General features: G+C 45.4%; 1 protein-coding gene across 6 annotated transcripts in view; it reads left to right on the forward strand.

Moving 5' to 3' along the window:
- Positions 1–19,031, forward strand: part of DOCK7 (dedicator of cytokinesis 7) — a 96,399-nt gene that overhangs the window by 64,782 nt on the left and 12,586 nt on the right. For 3 of the 6 annotated variants that reach the window (XM_059853628.1, XM_059853631.1, XM_059853632.1), the window contains 19 exons: positions 564–659; positions 755–895; positions 1,013–1,126; positions 2,235–2,405; positions 3,120–3,259; positions 6,706–6,875; positions 7,700–7,854; positions 8,473–8,655; positions 9,073–9,208; positions 10,200–10,296; positions 12,562–12,658; positions 13,696–13,830; positions 14,459–14,611; positions 15,083–15,241; positions 15,500–15,600; positions 16,372–16,564; positions 17,109–17,252; positions 18,017–18,148; positions 18,730–18,744. In XM_059853628.1, coding sequence (XP_059709611.1) covers positions 564–659; positions 755–895; positions 1,013–1,126; positions 2,235–2,405; positions 3,120–3,259; positions 6,706–6,875; positions 7,700–7,854; positions 8,473–8,655; positions 9,073–9,208; positions 10,200–10,296; positions 12,562–12,658; positions 13,696–13,830; positions 14,459–14,611; positions 15,083–15,241; positions 15,500–15,600; positions 16,372–16,564; positions 17,109–17,252; positions 18,017–18,148; positions 18,730–18,744 — 2,532 coding nt within the window. The remainder of the gene's footprint in view (positions 1–563; positions 660–754; positions 896–1,012; positions 1,127–2,234; positions 2,406–3,119; positions 3,260–6,705; positions 6,876–7,699; positions 7,855–8,472; positions 8,656–9,072; positions 9,209–10,199; positions 10,297–12,561; positions 12,659–13,695; positions 13,831–14,458; positions 14,612–15,082; positions 15,242–15,499; positions 15,601–16,371; positions 16,565–17,108; positions 17,253–18,016; positions 18,149–18,729; positions 18,745–19,031) is intronic. The other 3 variants (XM_059853629.1, XM_059853630.1, XM_059853633.1) reach the window with 1 other exon arrangement.

A 19,031-nucleotide genomic window follows, 5' to 3' on the forward strand; every position in this document is an offset into this window, starting at 1 on the left:
GTAAACCATGTCAGAAAGGCAAAATGCCAGAGCTTTTGTGTAAAGCAAATGTGGCCACTGCCACTGTCTGTGGGTCTTTTCTGAGAAAAGAAATCCAAGAGCTGGTTGAGCCCGTGTTTCTTTCTTACTGTTTTAAGTCCTTTCTCACAGTAAATATACGTCTTTGTACAAATCATTTTATGTGTCCACTTTTTACTCCTTTTTCCTGCGAAAATCAGACCAGGCAGAAAGGTAGACTTTTTAAACTAAACTAATTTGAGCACCAACCTTATTTTTAATTATTATTTCTTGGGGGCGGGTGGAAAATTCTTTTGACACTTGAGATTCAATCCTGGAGCGAGATGCTGTGAAACGTTTCTCACATCACATGTCATGACCTCATCCCTCATTGTTAGCTGGGGATTTCTTTATGGGATGCCACCACTGCTGTCATGTCCTCAGTTATTTAGTTTGCTTAACTCATTGTTTGCCACACTTGCCACGGACCGTGCTGACATTTCTCATGGGGGCTGTGTTGGGAGCTGCTCTGGAGGCTCGGGCTGACTCTGGCTTTGACTCTGTAGCTTTTCCACGAGGAGCTGGCCCTGCAGTGGGTTGTGTGCAGCGGGAGCGTGCGGGAGGCGGCCCTGCAGCAGGCCTGGTTCTTCTTCGAGCTGATGGTGAGCAAACACCTCCCCGATGCCTCCCAGCCCCTGCTTTCGAAGAGAACCAGCCACAGCTGCAAGTGGCTCTGCTGTAATTTATATCCCCATAGGTGAAGAGCATGGTGCATCATCTGTATTTTGCTGACAAACTGGATGCGCCGAGGAAGAATCGTTTCCCGGAGCGCTTCATGGATGACGTGTCTGCACTGGTCAGCACAATTGCTGGTGATATAGTCTCCCGCTTCCAGAAGGTGATGGCAAACAATTACACTGAGCCCAGCTCAGCCACCAGCCCTCCTGCCTCTTGTTTGCTTGAAAACACACAGGGTTCTTCATCTGCTTTCTGGTTTTCTCTTCCTTCTCTCCAGGACACGGAAATGGTGGAGCGGCTCAACACCAGCCTCGCGTTTTTCCTCAATGATTTGTTGTCCATCATGGACAGAGGATTTGTTTTTGGTCTTATTAAGACCTGCTACAAACAGGTGAATGCAGTTAAACATTGTGGCTTAACTGAACCGTGGCGGAGCCTGTTAGTGTTAGATTTCTCTGGACAGACAGTAAAATATGGACATAGAATTCCGCTGTTCAGGTCTTCTTAGAGCAGGGCATTCTCAGAGGTGATTTAGGGCTTACGCCTCTCTGATTACACTCTTAACTGTTAATTAAGAATCACTCTCTGGAGTGAATGGACAGGCAGCAGGAAAGGAGAATTATTCCCTCTGCTCACCACGTTCAGAGTAATTGAATTAAAAATTAGTGGGAGGTTCTGTGAGGGAGCTCAGACTGTCGTGGTCTCTTAAGGACATGGTGACCCTTGATGATCATATTGATCACTGAGCTCCTCTTCCATCCTTTGGGGCATGCAGGATGTCCTTCCCCATAAGGAGGGCTCCTCCCACATTTGCAGTGTGACAGGGAAATGCTGAACCACAAAGTTTTGTTTGACTACAAATATCCATTCTGACACTGTGTACAGAGGAGATAACAGGGGATCAGTGAGAAGTGGGACTAAGCTTAGACTCATTTTTCCTGTAGAGTCTAAAACATTCTCTCTAAGGGGCAGAAGAACAGCAAGAGCATTTAAGATTTTAAGCTGCCTGCTGTATATTACATATGTTATGTGTCATTAATTATGTTTTTATATATAAAAGATATATTTATAAAAACCAACCTGCATCTTGGAGCTCTTAGTGCATCACACTGGTTCTCACAACTCCCTCCTGAAATCAATAGGATGTGGGAATTACAGAATCAAAGAACAGTTTGGGTTGGAAAGGACCTTAAGGATCATCTTGTTCCAACCCCTCAACAGGTGAAGCCCACAGTTCTTCATTTGGTTATTTAAATGCTACTGGTGTATAGATCTTAGTTTGAGAGATATGTCTGGGACGTGTGTGACTCCTACACATCAGGAACTGAATTTCTGGCACAAAAAAGTGCTGTGGACGTGGGTGTGACCATTTAATGACACCAATCTCTGCAGTTCTTGCTTTGGGAGTGATTCTGGGGAGCAGGGGTGGGCCAGGAGGGCTCACCTCACAGTTACACTCTTTTGGTGCTGACTGCAATGCTGTGGGCTGGATTTTCCAGGTGTCTTCAAAGGTGTATTCCTTAACAAATCCCAGCAACCTGGCATCTCTGAAGCTGGACTTCCTGCGCATCATTTGCAGCCACGAGCACTATGTCACCTTGAATTTACCCTGCAGCTTGCTCACACCACCTGCATCTCCATCACCATCCGTGTCTTCAGCCACTTCCCAGGTACTGAGAAATTTGGGAAATGCAAGTTGAGCTTGGAGCAGAGAATGAAATCCTCTGAGGCAGTTGTATCACTGTACCTTCAGTCCCCCTTGGTAATATTTTTGGAAGTGTTTAGTTAGAAATCAGTTTTTCCTGCCACAGAGGTTCTGATTTCTTTTGAACTTTTATTATTGAGGAAAGAGTGACCACATCACTCTCCTGGTAGTGACCACACACTGTCCTTAGGGACCTGGTCTCCTCTTGTATTGGACAAACACAAATAAGCCATAAAGGAAAATACTTTGTCCAGTGTTACCCTTTTCTGGCAACAAAAGGGACTTCAGCGCTCCCTCCAGCTTAGTCCTGGCCTGCTCAGAAAAGTAATTTGAATTAGTGTGTCATTCAAGTGGATTAATTAGTTGCAAAATCACATAAACTAAATCAATTAAAGCCTTCTTCAGCCTGGATAAGAGCATCTTGGAGTTAAAAGTTTAACTAATCCACTTTTAAAGGTTATTTGGTTTAACTTTCCTAACAGGGGAAGACAGTGACAACAAACAGAATTAATGGAAGGGTTACTGAGCTGGGATGGAATTTAAGTGTACATGTGCCTTGATCCAAACAGAAAAAAGGGAGAAGGCGTGAGGTTGTCTTTAATTCTGAAAACTGCTTCTTGTGTATTTCCTAAGCTTTGACTCTCTTCATGATGCAGCTTCTGAAACTTGATTTTTTCAGAGTTCTGGGTTCTCCACAAATGTCCAAGACCAGAAGATTGCAAATATGTTTGAGTTGTCTGTGCCTTTCCGCCAGCAGCATTACCTGGCCGGGCTGGTGCTCACAGAACTGGCTGTCATTCTAGATCCTGATGCAGAAGGGTAAATCTTCACAAAGTTTTGTTTTTCAAAGAGCTTTCTGTGATTCCAAGCAAATGGTGAATGCAAAGAAAGTCCTGCATGGCCAGAATTTATATAAATTAGTAAGCTATGATAAGAAAACAGTGATTTAAGAATCTTCTTTCTTCTGGCCCCTTCTGTTTCTTCCTTATCCCAGACTCTGTAAACCTGATTTCAATCACATTTTTCCAGCTGAGAAGAGGGAAAGAGGTTCCTGCTGGAGCCTCCAGATGCCACAGGGGCACTGCTGGAGCTCTGAAAGGAAAATAGCTCTTCTCAAATGTAACAGGAAAATAATTTCCAACATTTAGGAAGCTTCTCTTGCTGGTGGTTTTAAATCTTACAATATATTTTGCCTGTGGTTCTCCCAGCTCTTTTTAACTGTAAATTATGCATTGATGAGGCCCCTGTGGGTTACACAAATAGACAAATAGAGTCAAGCGTGCAGAGTTTGTCAGTGACTCGCCTGGCTTGTGCAGCAAATAATTTTCTGCTCTAGTCCTGACATCCAGCCTGTTCCTTGTGTTATTTAGGGCTGTTTTCTGCCTTGCTTCTTTAAAATGGCTTGCAATGGAAATTATTGATTGCTTCCACAGTCCTGAGTTCCCTCACAGACATTTTTCTCAAGGTGGACTCAGAAATATCAGCCGAGTCGACAAATGCTGATGATTCATGGTTAATTCTGCCCCTTTGCCAAGAGGTCTCTGGAGTTAAACATTCATTCTGTTTCCTCTTGGAGAAGAAAGTGATGCCATAAACTGGAATATTTTTCTGTATATATACATAACACACTGTAGTCCCATTTGTTTGGCCTGAAATGGAAAAAGCAGCAAATCTTTACCCATATGTGCTGTCTGCAGAAATCCTTTTTGTGCCAGAGGAGCATCCTGCTCACTAGTTAGAAATCAGGCCCTGTCTCTGAGTGGGTCTGCCCTTGCTCTTCCCAAACTTTCTGTTCTCTACCTGCATACCAAGCCCTTAAGCCTGGCCCAGGATGGGAATCTGTGCACAGAGGAGCTTGCTAGTGTCCCCTGGGGAGACAGCTCCTCTTTCAAACCTTGTCTAGCCAAAAAAAGGCCCCTGGTACCAGTTCAGCTCTGGAGATGCATTTGGATCCAAGCTCCTGAATCTGGGGGCAGACGTGTACCTGTAGAACATTTTCTTTTTACTGTTTTTCCAGAAAAACCTGGAATTTCAGGTTTGTTGACTTCCCAAGCTCAAACCCTCTGCATTTCTCCTGGTGGATCTGTCAGATAAAGTAAACAAAGTGTGTTCACATCTGCTCTTCCCTTGCTGTGAAGACTTTCAACAGTCATGCATGATCACCAGAAGAGAGTTCACACTTGCCTTCCATAAAATATTGTGGCCACCACTGGAGAAAGCTCAGAATTGTTCCCAGTTCATTATTCTGCAGCAGGAGTGGAAAGGGCTGTTCATCTAGTTGCTTCTTATGTTAGAGACCTGCTTTAGGGCTTCATAGTGATCCAGAGCTTTAAATGTGTTCTGTCCTTGCTCTTTTTGCTTCATTAGCAGGATATGTTTAGTTTTAGCTTACTTTATAAGAACTCTTTGGATTGAGTTGGACAGAAGAGGAGTCAGCTCCCTGGTGCCTGGAGGTGTGTGTTGGATGCATCCCTCAGTGTGACAGGGTGCAGAGCAGCCCTGCAGAGCACCTGCAGCTTGAAAAACAGGACAAACAAAGCATGCAGGGGAAGGGATCCAGCTGAACGTGACAGTCCCAGCAGCTGGGCCCTGCACAGTTGTCTCTGCAAACACTGCAGGGGTGCTTTGGCCCTCACACACAGTGCCCACGCTGCCCATCTTGGCTGAGGGTGCAGACCAGAAGTGAGAAAATCAGAATTCAGCCCTCAGAGTTCAGTGCCAGAGTTGGTTTTGCACAAGTGTGGGTGGGTGTTGACAGAAATTCAGGCCAGGGCTGAGATAAGGGGTGGGGGGGAGGGAGGCGAGATCGATTCACTGCCTTATCAGGCAGGAAGAGCAGGGGGCTGCATTTCCTCCTCTCCACCAAGGATTGATCCACCACAGTGCCCACCCAGCTCAGGGAAAGTGACAAAGAAATCCATGGATCCCTAGGTTGGAATGACACAGCCTTGCTTGGATGTTTTCCCCATCTGCAATTTTATGGCCTGTGGGATAGTTTCCCTTGAATTTTTAAAAACATGATTTAGGTGCCACTCCTTGAAAATAATACAAAGACTTTTCTTTATCCTTAATCTAAAGGAACCAGTCACTTAAATAAGCGTTTCCTTCCTAGTTGTTAAGGCTCTCACTAATTACACAAACAAGCAATTGTAGGATCTCATTATAGCTTGATTAAAAGCCACAGGGAGGACCTGCAGCTCCAGTAGCTGATGCCCTCCCAAGCTGTACTGCTGCCTTATAGTCAACTTAAAACCCCCAAAAATCTAGTCAAATCCTCTTTTTTAACCAGAACTCACCTCTACTTTTCAGGTAAAGTGGATACTGCCTGAAATTCAGCACTTGTTTTAATACCTCAGGTCTGAACATTGCAGCTTATGTTTTGCTACTGCCTAATGTCTGAGCTTCCTTGGCTGCTTCATGCATGGGGTAAAGTGTCTTCTTGGCTGGTTTGCCTACAGAAGCAAATAGCTGCAGAGAGAACCTGCTATTTGCTCTGGGAGAGTTTTGCCTCTGCGTGGTGGCTGAGGGGATTGAAAGGAGCAGACTCCTTGAGAGATTCAGGGGAGTTTTTGTGTTTTCAAGGATGGTCACACGTAGTGCTCTATAGAAGGGCTCTGCCAGTGTTTGTATCTGAATAATGACAGAAGCCATTTTGGCTATTTTTCCTTCTATCCCTTCATGTCTTTGCCACTTTTTGTATTCAGAATTATGGATCTGTAGTCTCCTGTTTTGGTTCAATATTTGCATGGGGTAGGGTGGGGAGCTGAAGCAGAAACTTCCCGATCATTTGATTAAAGCAATGTTCTGGTTTAGGAGGGTTTGTCTCTATGTAAATGGTGTTAAAAAGAAACAAAAAAAGAATACAATGAATAGTTTTAACTGAACCCACTGTCCTCTCGAGTTTCTCTCCCTGTTTTCCATATTCCCTAAGTTTTTCTAAGAGATTTTAATAGAGTCAATGCTTCGGCATAGCAGTAGCTGGGACTTTGGGGATTTTTAATGGAATATATGAGAGTGTTCACATTATATGGGTGTGCATTCCATGAGATATTTTTGCCCATTTTACAAGGCACAGTGAAAAACCAGCCAACCATCTGTAAAATCCATGGGAGATCAAAAAAACCCATGCAGCGGCAGTTCGCCTGAAGTTAAAAATAAAAAACGGGATTTTGGTTTTTTTTTCCTTTTTGAAGCCCCTTAGTTACAAAAGAGAGTTTGCTTTGAAGATATTAACTAATGTGCATGACCCAACTGTCTTTTAACAGATTGTTTGGATTGCATAAGAAGGTCATCAACATGGTACACAACCTGCTGTCCAGCCACGACTCGGACCCGCGGTACGCTGACCCCCAGGTAAAGGCCCGGGTGGCAATGCTGTATCTACCTCTGATTGGCGTGATCATGGAAACTGTGCCTCAGCTCTATGACTTCACAGGTATTTGATATTCTCTGCCTTGGCTGTCTGCTCACCAGACTTGGGTGTTTGGGTTCTGAAATTGAGTTATGAATGCCTTTGCTGTTGGATGAGGTTGTTTCTGAATTGTGATTTTGGCATTTTTTTGTGTTTGTTTTCACTTGCAAAATGTGCCTTCAGTGCCTGTTAACACTCAAAAGTTGCATTTGCCCACTTGTTGGCATGAAATAAAAAAAAAAAGCAGTGCATTTTAGTTTACATCCCACTGACTAATGTAAATGCAGAGCCAGCTTCCATCTATGTCTCTGACCTGCTTAAAAAGTCACCCCTCAACACTGTAGCAGAGTCCCTGAATCCAAAGGATAAGCAGAGTTCCTAATTCCAAAGGATAAGCAGAGTTCCTCTTCTTCCTCCTATCATGTGCTCCATCAGCAGATCATTTTCAGGGGTGCTTTGCAAAGTGTCCCATAGAGCAGCAGAGGTTATTTAAAATCAGGGCAGGGAGTCCAGTCAGGAATAGTTTGGAATGTACAGTTCTCCTCTACATCCTCTGAGTTTCATGACACAGTAAAGCTGCAAGAAGGGATTTGGAGTATTCAAAGGGACAAGAGGTCTGTTGTCCCTTGTTAGAAGGGTTTTAGGCGCTGAGGTTGTGGATGTTGCATTTGGGAATTGCCTTCTTAGCTTTTATGCCCTCAAATCATTGTCCTGTTCTTTGCAGGATCCCTCGAGTGGGATGATTTTCAGTTTGCATTCCCAGTTCAGTGAGACCAGCACTGTGGATGGAGTCTGGGGGGGGTGAAGCCTTGATTGGGGCTTGACTACAGTCCTGTATTTCTCTGCAGAGAGCCACAACCAGCGGGGGAGGCCGAGCTGTGTCGCCGTGGACGATTACGAGAGCGAGGGTGGCAGCATGATCAGCCAGACAGTGGCCATGGCCATTGCAGGGACTTCTGTCCCCCAGCTCACCAGGCCCAGCAGCTTCCTACTCCCTTCTTCGGTACAAATCCATCTCTCCTCTTTCCTGACCCTCAGTCTGTGTCAACCAGCAAATATTCAGCAGGTCCTGTGGGGACCCACATCAGTTTGTAGTTGGGTGTGCAGAGGGGCAACAAGGGGGACAAAGCACATTGGCATGTTGCTGTGTGTGTATCAGAGGGGCATAAGGAAATGGCAAGGAGGGGTAGGAATCAACAAACCTCAGAAAGTGGAGAATTCTCTTTCCTGATTATAAACAATCTTATAAAAGCTCTGTGAAGTGCAATAGTCACTATGAGCTTTAAACCCTAAGAACAAATTCTACCCCACGTAAGTCCTGCGAGGCTGAAGACGAGGAGGGACCATTTTCCCTGTTCTCTGCACAGAGAGGGAATCCTGATTCTGGGAGCAGACAGACCTCCCATTTCTGCCTTGTCTTGTCTTTACTCCAGGACCACAGCCCAACCCCATACTGCTGGGGTTTAGGTGCACTCTCAGTGAGACACTGATAGATGCATGAGATAACATGCAGCCCCTCTGCCTAACCCCTGAGCTGCTGAGGTTATTGCAGTTATCTCAAGGGAAGAAACTCACTCTGTGGTGATTGGAATGTGAAGCCCTGTCCTGACCTGTGTTTCAGAGTGGCAGGCAGCACTCCACCTTCTCAACAGAGTCCAGCCGCAGCCTCCTCATCTGCCTGCTGTGGGTGCTGAAGAACGCGGACGAGAGCGTCCTGCAGAAGTGGTTCACTGACCTGTCAGTGCTGCAGCTCAACCGCCTGCTGGACCTGCTCTATCTCTGTGTCTCCTGCTTTGAGTACAAGGTACTGCCAAGCTGGAGCCCCCTGCAGTCCCTCCCGGGCCCTGCCAAGGACCTTTACGCTCCCGTCCTTTACACGACTGCAGAAAGGCATTTCCTGCCCTCTCCAAAGTATTTCCTGTATTCACAATCCCAAGGCCAGGCTTTTCCCATGTTTACTTCCCAGCCACATGAGTGTCTGTGCTTTGTTCCACTCCTCAAGCAGTTTGTGCTGCTTGCCCCTCATCTGGAATCTGCTGCAGTGCCACTTTGAAAAGAGAGTTTTCTGTAGCAATGCTGGAATTTGAGTGTTTTATCTACCTACCAACTTAATCTGTGTTACTTTCTTACTGCATGTCTTCAGATATTTTGAGTTTTTAACTCTTAGCAAATATTCCAAATTGAAAGAATCTTCCCTCATGGTTTTGTTTGGAACTTGCAGGGCAAGAAAGTGTTTGAAAGAATGAACAGTCTGACATTTAAGAAGTCAAAAGACATGAGAGCCAAACTTGAAGAAGCAATTTTGGGCAGCATAGGGGCAAGGCAGGAAATGGTCCGAAGAAGTAGAGGACAGCTGGGTAAGTAAAGGAGTCCTCTGTGCCATCCTTTTTTTTCCAAAAGCTGCTCCTCCCATCCCCAACAATTACTTGCACCCATCTGTGGTGTGGGATACAAAGAGGCCCTGAGGAAAGCTGTTTGCAGCATCCTTCCCTGAGTCTGCAAAATCTCTACACCTTTCCTAAATTGCAGGCACTTCATTTGCTACTTGATTGCCTTTTTAAGTGAGATCACTTCTCATGTAAGGGGCGTTCTTGCCTTAGTTTTTCCCAGTGTAGCATCTTCTAGAGTGTCCTGTTCAAGGATCAGAGGAAAACAAACTGCTTGATCTTGCTCTGACAGCTCTGAGAATGCCTGAGCATTTCTGCTTACTTAAGGAGACCTGAAGTAGCTGTAGTTGGGCTAACAGGCTCCTTCTGCTAATTTCTACTGTTTGTACAATCCAGTAATTTTTAGGAACACCCAAAATTCAAAGGGTGGCCCAGGGGACAGGAATCAGAGCTGTGGTTTTGTCTGCTGCTCTGCCACACTCTCCTCTCTGAGCCTGTCCTTGTGGGCTAAGGTGGAAAAGTAGTTTAGAGCCATAATTAGGGAACCACTTCAGAGATGGGAGTCTTTATTTTTTTTCTTAATATGGCTGGATTACTTTTATTACTTGAAATTCCCCTGCCCTCCCAGCAATAAAAGATTGTGAGGTGGGAAAGGGGGGGGGTCTTGGCACCACCCTGAGAGCATTCCTGGGTGCCAGTCAAGGACAGCAGTGTTGGAATGCTGAGGGTTGGCACACTCAGGCTCCTTGTGCAGTCCAAGGAAGGGACTCTCTGTGTCACATGCCACTCAGCAGTGACAGAATTAGGGCCATGTAAACATCCTGGGTGAGTGCCACAGAGCCTCAGGCTCTAGAAAATCATCTTTGTTACCACCTGCCACTTGTGAGCAGATCTGGAGCTGCTGCTCGTGCAGCTGAAGTGAGCATCAGCTGACTGCTGTTGTTTTGCTGTTTCCCTGCAGAGAGGAGCCCTTCTGGGAGTGCCTTTGGAAGTCAAGAGAACCTGAGATGGAGAAAGGATATGACTCACTGGAGGCAGAACACCGAGAAGCTTGACAAGTAACTCTTCCTTTTCTTTCTGCTCTACCCCTGTGCCAGGCCTGTGAGAGCAGGGTCCCCCTCCCCACAGAAGATCACTGCCAGCTCAGATTTGAGCCCTCAGATGCACAGGGCTGGCATTGCAAAAAAAAAAAAAAGCAAATAGCTTTTATTCCAACACTGCCTTCCCAACTCTTTGCCTTTCTGCTGTCCCTTGCTTCCTTAGACTTCCAAATCAGATTTAAAGAGATTTATATGATCCATTACTGTCTTAAAACCCTGCCCTAAGCTGTAATTTAGAGGGAAGATCCATTAAGAGTTTCCACAGATAGCATTTATATCTCATGTCATATTTCCTTTATTCCATAAGAGCATTCTGGAGTTCTCAAAGCTCGCTTTCCTTTCCTGTCCTAATCCATCACTTTGATTGTTTTTCCACATGTGCTGTGCTTTTAGAAGCCACAAACCAGCCAGGTACTGTAGCATTGGTGTGCAGTTCTTACAAATTGCCATTTTGTACATCTGCAGACTCAATCATCACAGCATTGTTTGTGATGCTTGGCAGAACTTCTCAGTGTGTGTGTGCAACTGACTGGAATGAGCTCTTTTGGCTTATTACACCCATTTCCTTGAAAATTCCCTCTCTTGGTGTGGTTTAATCCAGAGGGCTCAGGAGTTGTGTTTGAGCTTTGCTGTGCACGTTTTCTGTCTCCTCAAATTGCAGCCTCTAGTCTCCATCCTCCCAGCAAAAGAATTGTTCCTTAATCTAGGGAAGCAACCTCAGCCCAAGTGAAGCTCTGAAGAAACTGAGGAATGGGGTCCTCAGAGCCCACATGGAGATCAGGCCAAATTTTATCCTTGCAGACACTGACTCTTCCTGGACTAGAAAGCAATTGTTCACAGCCTTTAGTTGTTTAGTCCCACAAAAAATATAATTTCTCCTTATGACAAGTAGTGGCTTTTTGTCCAAGGCTCCAGTCCTGTTGAGTCATTGGGAAAGCCAAATGCCCAAATGCTGATGAAGTGATGTAGATATAAATTCCAGAGTCATACCAGATTAGAATTTGGCCTGAAAGACTCAGCAGTTCACTGCCAACACTGGGTCTGAGTCCTGTCCTCCCCAGAAGGACCTCAAGTACACATTGAACAGCTGTGGAATTCCTTGATGGTCGAAGGATGGTGTCTCACCTCACAAAATGAGCTGCTTAGATAGAACTCTCTGGGGCTGCTTTCTAACCCCTGCTTGCTGTGACTGGCTCTGCTGTGTCCTGTGTGTGTAGGTAGAGCCTGGCCCTTTGAAACCCCATAAACAAGATTTTTACTCCAAGGGTTGTGCACAGCTTACAGCTGCTGTCTTTTTATGCAGATGGTATTATTTTATGGGGGATCAGGTCCCAAAACTTCCTGTCCTGGAGATGTTGGGGGTGTGAACCAGCTCCCAGAGGATGTGGAGTGTGGCAGGGAAGGGCTGCTACAGTACAGCTCCAAGAGCCAAATAGTTTCTCCTTCTCTCTTTTTTCTGGGATTTTGGTCACCCTCCTGCTGGGATTTGGCCTGGCACGAGCCTGTCAGTGATGGCTCCTGTGGCAGGGCAGGCCAGGGTTGGGCTCTTTGAGTACACCCCTGGATGTCTGCCCAGTGTAGCTGGTGCCACTGGAAGGGGCTGGTTGTGCTGAATTCCTGGAGCCACAGATGTGAGTGGGTGTCTGGACTCTGCAAGGCTTTCCAGGAAAGCGAGTGCCTGGCATGGAACAGCAAAACCTTTGTCCTTCAACGGAGAGAGGAAGTTGTGCTTCAAGGATTAAATGCAGTGTAGCTTGGAGAGATAAGATTGCAGCCTGGCAGGCTGCACTGTGCTGCTCCCAGAGGGAGTGCAGTTCCCAGCTCGTGTAGCACCACCGTGTGTCCACAGCATAAATTCACATGTCCTGTTCCTGGTTGTGCTGTCGCATGCCTAGCAGTGCTGCTGAGCCAGTTTGGAGATGGACTGGGCTTCTAAACTGTTGTTGTGTTCCTAAGAGAGTAGTGAAGTGTCAGAGAGCAGTCTGAGCTCTCCAAGCATGGTGAACGTGAAGCCTCTGTAAGTCTGTACTTGTAAAAAAACTGAGTTTTCCTTCCTGTCCTCTCAGAGGGTGCATTGAAATATCTTTGTGGTGTTGTCCAGTGATAAATATACAAACTGTAACTGGGAGTTTCCCACTAGTGAGAGAACATTTTTGACTAGAAAATATGTAGGTCTGTTCCTAAATCAGGAAGTAATTTTACTTCTTTTTTTTCTCTGATCAGGTCAAGGGCAGAGATAGAACACGAAGCACTCATCGATGGGAATCTTGCAACAGAAGCCAACCTGATAATTTTGGATACTCTAGAGATAGTTGTACAGGTAAGGCTGATAAGAAAATGGAGATGTAATGACATTACAGTCACCTGTCCAGGCAGGTTAAACAAAACTGCCTCAGTGCTGAGAGAACTGTTCAGCTGCAGCAGGAAGGGGTGCCTCTCCAAATCCCAGCCTGGAGCAATCTGGTTTTACATTGCAATACCTTCCTTTAGTCTTGAAATTGAGAATTTAAAGATTCTTCCTTCCTTGTAGTATAAAAATTAGTTATTCAGGAATGAACCATAAAAATCTTCAAATATTGCCCTATCCCAAACAGTTCCTCCAGTTTTGCCTCAAATCACTGGGTTCCTGGTCAGCCTCCTGGGCCTGTACTCACTTTGTCCCCTGATTTCTGTTCAGATGAACCTGGGCACGGGCTGGGAGCAGGCAGGACCATGCTTCCCAAATCCACCTCTGATCTGCAGAGACACCCTGGCATGCCAGGGATTGAATTTGTGCCTGAATAACCCAGCTAGAGCCCAACTGTGGGCTTTCCCTCTGATAGAACAATGTCCCCAAAAGTCAGAGTCTCAGTGGGGACAAAGAATCCCCATTCCACCTGCTTTATCCAGGGATCAGGTGTTCCTCACCTGGGGGTTCCCTCAGAACAGGGCTGTTTGGCAGGCCCAGCTAAGTGGGTCATTTCCCCATGCACAGGGCTTTTGGTCAGAGCTCTTTTCTCTCTCCCACGTGGACAGGCACACAGGAGGTTCATTTTTCTTGTGGAATCTTGGTTTCCATTTTTCTCATGGAGACTTGGTTTCCATTTTTCTCATGGAGCCTTGGTTTCCCATTTTTCTCATGGAGCCTTGGTTTCCCATTTTTCTCATGGAGCCTTGGTTTCCCATTTTTCTCATGGAGCCTTGGTTTCCCATTTTTCTCATGGAGCTTTGGTTTCCCATTTTTCTCATGGAGCTTTGGTTTCCATTTTTCTTATGGAGCCTTGGTTTCCATTTTTCTCATGGAGCCTTGGTTTCCCATTTTTCTCATGGAGCCTTGGTTTCCCATTTTTCTCATGGAGCCTTGGTTTCCCTTTGCAGACCGTGTCCGTGACGGAGTCCAAGGAGAGCATCCTCGGCGGGGTGCTCAAAGTGCTGCTGCACAGCATGGCCTGCAACCAAAGTGCCCTTTACCTCCAGCACTGCTTTGCCACACAGAGAGCTTTGGTCTCAAAGGTGAATCCCCTGTGGGGGCTGAGAAATCCTCCCTGAGCAGCACTGGGGGAGGAAGGTGCTGCTTCTTCCTTTGTATGGGGTCACTTCCCCAAGAAATTATTATTTTGGGCAGTGTTAATTTTCAGGCAGTGTAGCCTGGCCTGGTTATCATGGGCAGTACCTGCATTTCTGCATTTTGGGCTTGGCTGCACTAAAAAGTGCAGCTCATACACCATGGATGGGATGTGAGTTCCTGCTGCTGAGTGGGAAGAGGGGAGCTCTGCTCAGTGGGGAACTCAAGGCACAGGTGGGATTTAAGCTGAACAAATCCCACTTTAAATGGATTTGTTTCCCAGTTTCTGTAGGTGTGTGGGGAGAAGCTCAAAGTTTTAAGCCTGAGATTTTGGGAGTGATGTAAATCAGTGGGAGGGTGTAAATGTGGGAGCGAGTTGGAGGGGAAGGTAAAATGAGTTGCCTTCCAGTGCTGCAGGTTTTGCCTTACTGTAAAGTGATTGAAATGAGCATCATTCCCCTCAAAAGAGAGGGCTTGGGCTCCTTCTCATTGCGTTGCACCCTCACTGCTGCCTGTTTGTCTGAGTGCTGGTTCCTGCCTCTTCCAGCACCGATTTCCTCCCCTGCTGTTTTCCAGTTCCCTGAGCTGCTGTTTGAGGAGGAGACAGAGCAGTGTGCAGACCTGTGTCTGAGGCTCCTGAGGCACTGCAGCAGCAGCATTGGCCCCATCAGGTCCCACGCCAGTGCCTCCCTGTACCTCCTCATGAGGCAGAACTTCGAGATCGGGAACGTGAGTCCTGCTGCTCTCGCTGGGTTATTGCAGATAGCAGGGCTGGGGCTGCTGGCTGTGGGTGCAGGCCCCCACAGAACTGGGGGGCACCCTGGTTCTGGGCCAGGGGCTGTGAGGGGATTGACAGCAAAGATAATGGGATTCCAGTTTTTAAGGCTTGACCAAACCAAAACCAACAGGGATCAAGGATGTTTCATGAGAGTATCCTCCTGTTCAGGGTGTGTGAGAGGAGACCGTGTGCAAACAGACAACATGAATATTTTTGCAGGAGATTATCTGGAACTAAATAATCATCAGATTTTGATGTTTGGCTGCTCCAGGTTTATTCTAATCATTGCTCTGAGACAGCCTTTCTTGCAAAACTTCAGTTTTCTTTTTTATATCAAGTCAGGAGGAGGGTGCCATGACCAAAGCACTGTTACTACACTGTCTCCAGGCTGGTGAAATACTGTAATAACATCTATATTGCAGAACTTTGCCAGAGTGAAGATGCAGGTGACCATGTCCCTCTCATCCCTGGTGGGGACATCCCAGAACTTCAATGAAGAGTTTCTGCGGCGTTCCCTCAAGACTATTCTGACATATGCTGAAGAGGATCTGGAGCTTAGGGAGACAACATTTCCTGACCAGGTAAAAGACATAAACCACAAGACAAGCAATATGTAATTGATTACCAGGCTGTGCCTAAACCTCCATCTAGAACTGGAACTTGCAGGCATTCCCTGGAAAGGGTTTGGGTTTTGGTTTTTTTAATCATCTAATCACTTAAAACTCAGGTCTTTGATTAGTTCTGACAAGATGCAAAATTCAGAGGGACTGTGTTCCTCACATAACAATGTGTAGCTCAATTCCCATTGCCAGTTCTTTACAACAGCTTATTTTTCACAGGTCCAGGATTTAGTGTTCAACCTCCATATGATCCTGTCAGACACAGTTAAAATGAAGGAGCACCAGGAAGATCCAGAAATGCTGATTGACCTGATGTACAGGTAGAGTTGGCACTGTAGGGACAGGAGATGTCAGTGCTCCACGTGGGTTTGGGCTCAGATGCTGCACATTTGGGCACTTACAGGACTTGACTGTGGAGCAGTTTGGGTCTCACTGCTCACAGACTGATATGTGCCTGTCTGTTGTGTTTGACTGTGGTGCTGAGAGGTTTTGTTTGGCATTTGGGCAGCTTATCTTGGATAAAAGTAGTTTTCATTCCCCAGCCCTCCCTGGTAGTCTCATCTTCCACCTGAGTAGGGAACTCTCCCTGCTTGCTTCAGGGAAAACTTGGGGGGTTTCCAGCACTTGCTTGCCCAAAAGGCTTTTTGATGGTACATACAATGGTGTCCATATGCAAAAGATATTCCAGAGCCAAGTTAAGCTCCCAAGTGCCAAATTTCATGGTGCTGTCTGCACAAATGGCTCTGAGGGCTTCTTAGTGGTCAGCAGAGGTTTTGTTGTAGGAAACCAGGCAGGTGTGCTCTGATTGTGCCACACCTTTGGATTGCCACCAGTCTCAGGTGAAACATGGGCTTTGGTCAGGAGCTTCAGCATCACCCACTGCTCACCCACCACTAACTGGCTCAAAAATCTATAATTCAGGGTGACTTCCCATCTCTACAGCTTCTTGTCTCAGGGATTTCCAGACAGCACCAAGGGGGGTTGGTGTTTAAGCAGAAGTGACTAAATACAGTGTGAAGAAGCCATGCTGAAGGGCTGTGCTGGTTCAGAAGGAAAGGGCATGGAAGCACAGAGGTTTTGTCTCCCTTTAGGATTGCCAAGGGCTACCAGAATTCCCCTGACCTGCGGCTGACGTGGCTGCAGAACATGGCAGGGAAACATTCCGAGAGGAGCAACCACGCCGAGTCTGCCCAGTGCCTGGTGCACTCTGCAGCCCTGGTGGCCGAGTACCTGAGCATGCTGGAGGACAGGAAATACCTCCCTGTGGGCTGTGTGACATTCCAGGTAGGCATCATCCTCTCTAAAGGGTTTCTGGGATTTGCTGCTGAGCTACAAAGTGTTTCCATGTGCTGGGAGTTCTGTGCCTTCATCCTCAAACCGTGCTCACTGTTTGTTGCATGAGTGAGATGCTGCTCTGTGAGACAGAAATGTGTATTTTATACAGATGCTCTACAAAAATAGATGTATTTTATACATACACTGCAAAAATAGCAATATTTTACAGATATACTCTACAAAAATAGATATTTTTATATGCACTACAAAAATGGCAGTATTTTACATACATACTCTATAAAAATAGAAAGCCGTATTTTACGTATATACTCCACAAATATAGAAAGCTATATTTTATATATTTTTATATATATATATATATATATATATATATATATATATATATATATATATATATACTCTACAAAAATAGAAAGCCACCTCTACAGAAATTCCAGGATTTGACTGCAAATCCACTGCCTTCCAAAGTATTGAAAGTGTTGAGTGTTGTTTGAATTGAGTAAATGTATTTTTACCTCTTGTATCTCCCCAGAACATATCTTCCAATGTTTTGGAAGAGTCAGCAGTTTCTGATGATGTTGTCTCCCCAGATGAAGAAGGAATCTGTTCTGGGAAGTATTTTACAGAAGCTGGTCTGGTGGGATTGCTGGAACAGGCTGCAGCATCTTTCTCCATGGTAGAAGACTTTCATTTCTTTACCTCGCTTCTCCAGCAACCTCACACTGCTGGGCAGTAGGAAGGAAAATGTTTTCTCTCTGAGTGTGTAATTCTATTGTAAATGCTTAATTTGCACAGAACAATTGGAGTTTTAATTGTTTGACACAGCTTGGTTTGCCCTCTGGAGTAAACCAAGGAAAAGGAGTGAATTAATTCCCAAGACACAACATGAAATGTCATTCACTGGGCTTAAGCACAAGCAGCAAAAAATCCAGAGCAAAAACCTGGAGTTCCTGCTGAGCCCCTCTGTGACTGCCCATGATGGGCTGGACCCACTCCAGGAGAGAGATCCTGGGGATCTTCCCAAGTCCATCTCTTCTGGGGTGCCAGAAGTGGATGCAGAGGTCACACAGGCTGAAGATGCACTGAACAGAAAAAGCTGAAATGTGCACCTCAGCTTTTCCATATTTAATGCCCATAGGTTTGGTTAGGATCCTGTTTAGCTTGTTTTGCTCTCGTGCCTGTGTCCATCCAAAATATCCCAGGATTGTTATGTTAATTATCCTAATTACTGACAGCAAGGTGTAATGCACCAGGCTCTTGATTTCAGGGGTAACAGGATTTTATTCCATTTATCTGTGGGTGCATTTCAAGAAATGATGTGTTTATCCCACAGTGGAGTCTCAGCCACCTTTTCATTTTGCAGTTTTATCATTTAAATGCTGTGTTTGTAATTCTGGCTGTTGAATTGATGGAGCAATCTGATGGGCCTTATTTTTGTAGGCTGGCATGTATGAAGCAGTTAATGAGGTTTACAAAGTCCTTATTCCTATTCATGAAGCCAACAGAGATGCCAAGAAGTTGTCTACTATTCATGGTAAACTGCAGGAAGCATTCAGCAAGATTGTTCACCAGGTAATGGTTTGAATTTTCAGCTGCAGGGTGAATTGTGAAGAAACTTCAAATGCTCAGTGCAAGGAAAATGAAAAACCATTATTCTTGGATTCCAGGAGAATTGTCAAATGATGATCCACAGTAAATACAAGGATCATTAGCAGTTTTTTTTCCTGGAATTTAATACGAGAGAACATCACAAACCAAGATTTGTTGTAACTTCAGGACTATCCAAGACTTAAAAATTCCAGTTTACCCTTTCAGATGTTCTTTTAAACTGTGTTTTGCATGCTGGGAAAACCCACTGTACCTTGCCTTTAGCCTGGTAGGTAACATCCAGAAATGCTGGGGGGTTTATTTGTTTGTTCATGTGGTGGTTAAAGAATTGAAGGAACCTTTCCAAACTTGGATGGTGCAAAAGCCACCAGCTTAATTAAGGGCTGTGAGGGCCTGGCTGTGCTGGGCCAGAGGAGGCTGCTTTGGATGCATGATGACTTAGAACCATTGAAACCATTGCAGGCTTATTGCTGGTCATGTTTTGGCCTTTGAAACTTCTTTTTTTTGGTTTCTGTGACATGCCCTTTTTACTTTTTATCACACAGAGTACTGGCTGGGAGGTAGGTAACTCCATCTTAGTTAGCAAAGAACACTAATTGAGTTTCCAGATGACTCACGCCAACGCTTGCCCACATGTGCTAGTTGTGGGTGTTTCTGTTGCTGTCTGCTGTTTAAAACAATTCATTAACCAAAGAAATCCCAATAAACCGTGGTTGTAGTAGGAATTTCTTCATAAGCAGCTGTAGGTAGTGCATGGATGCTGACGTGTTCCACTAATGAGGTTCTTTGGTGAATGAGCCACTGTATCATCACTAGTTTGTTTTTATAATTTGTTTATATTTCTTTC

This window comes from Haemorhous mexicanus, chromosome 9, assembly GCF_027477595.1.
Source record: "Haemorhous mexicanus isolate bHaeMex1 chromosome 9, bHaeMex1.pri, whole genome shotgun sequence".
NCBI lineage: Eukaryota > Metazoa > Chordata > Aves > Passeriformes > Fringillidae > Haemorhous > Haemorhous mexicanus.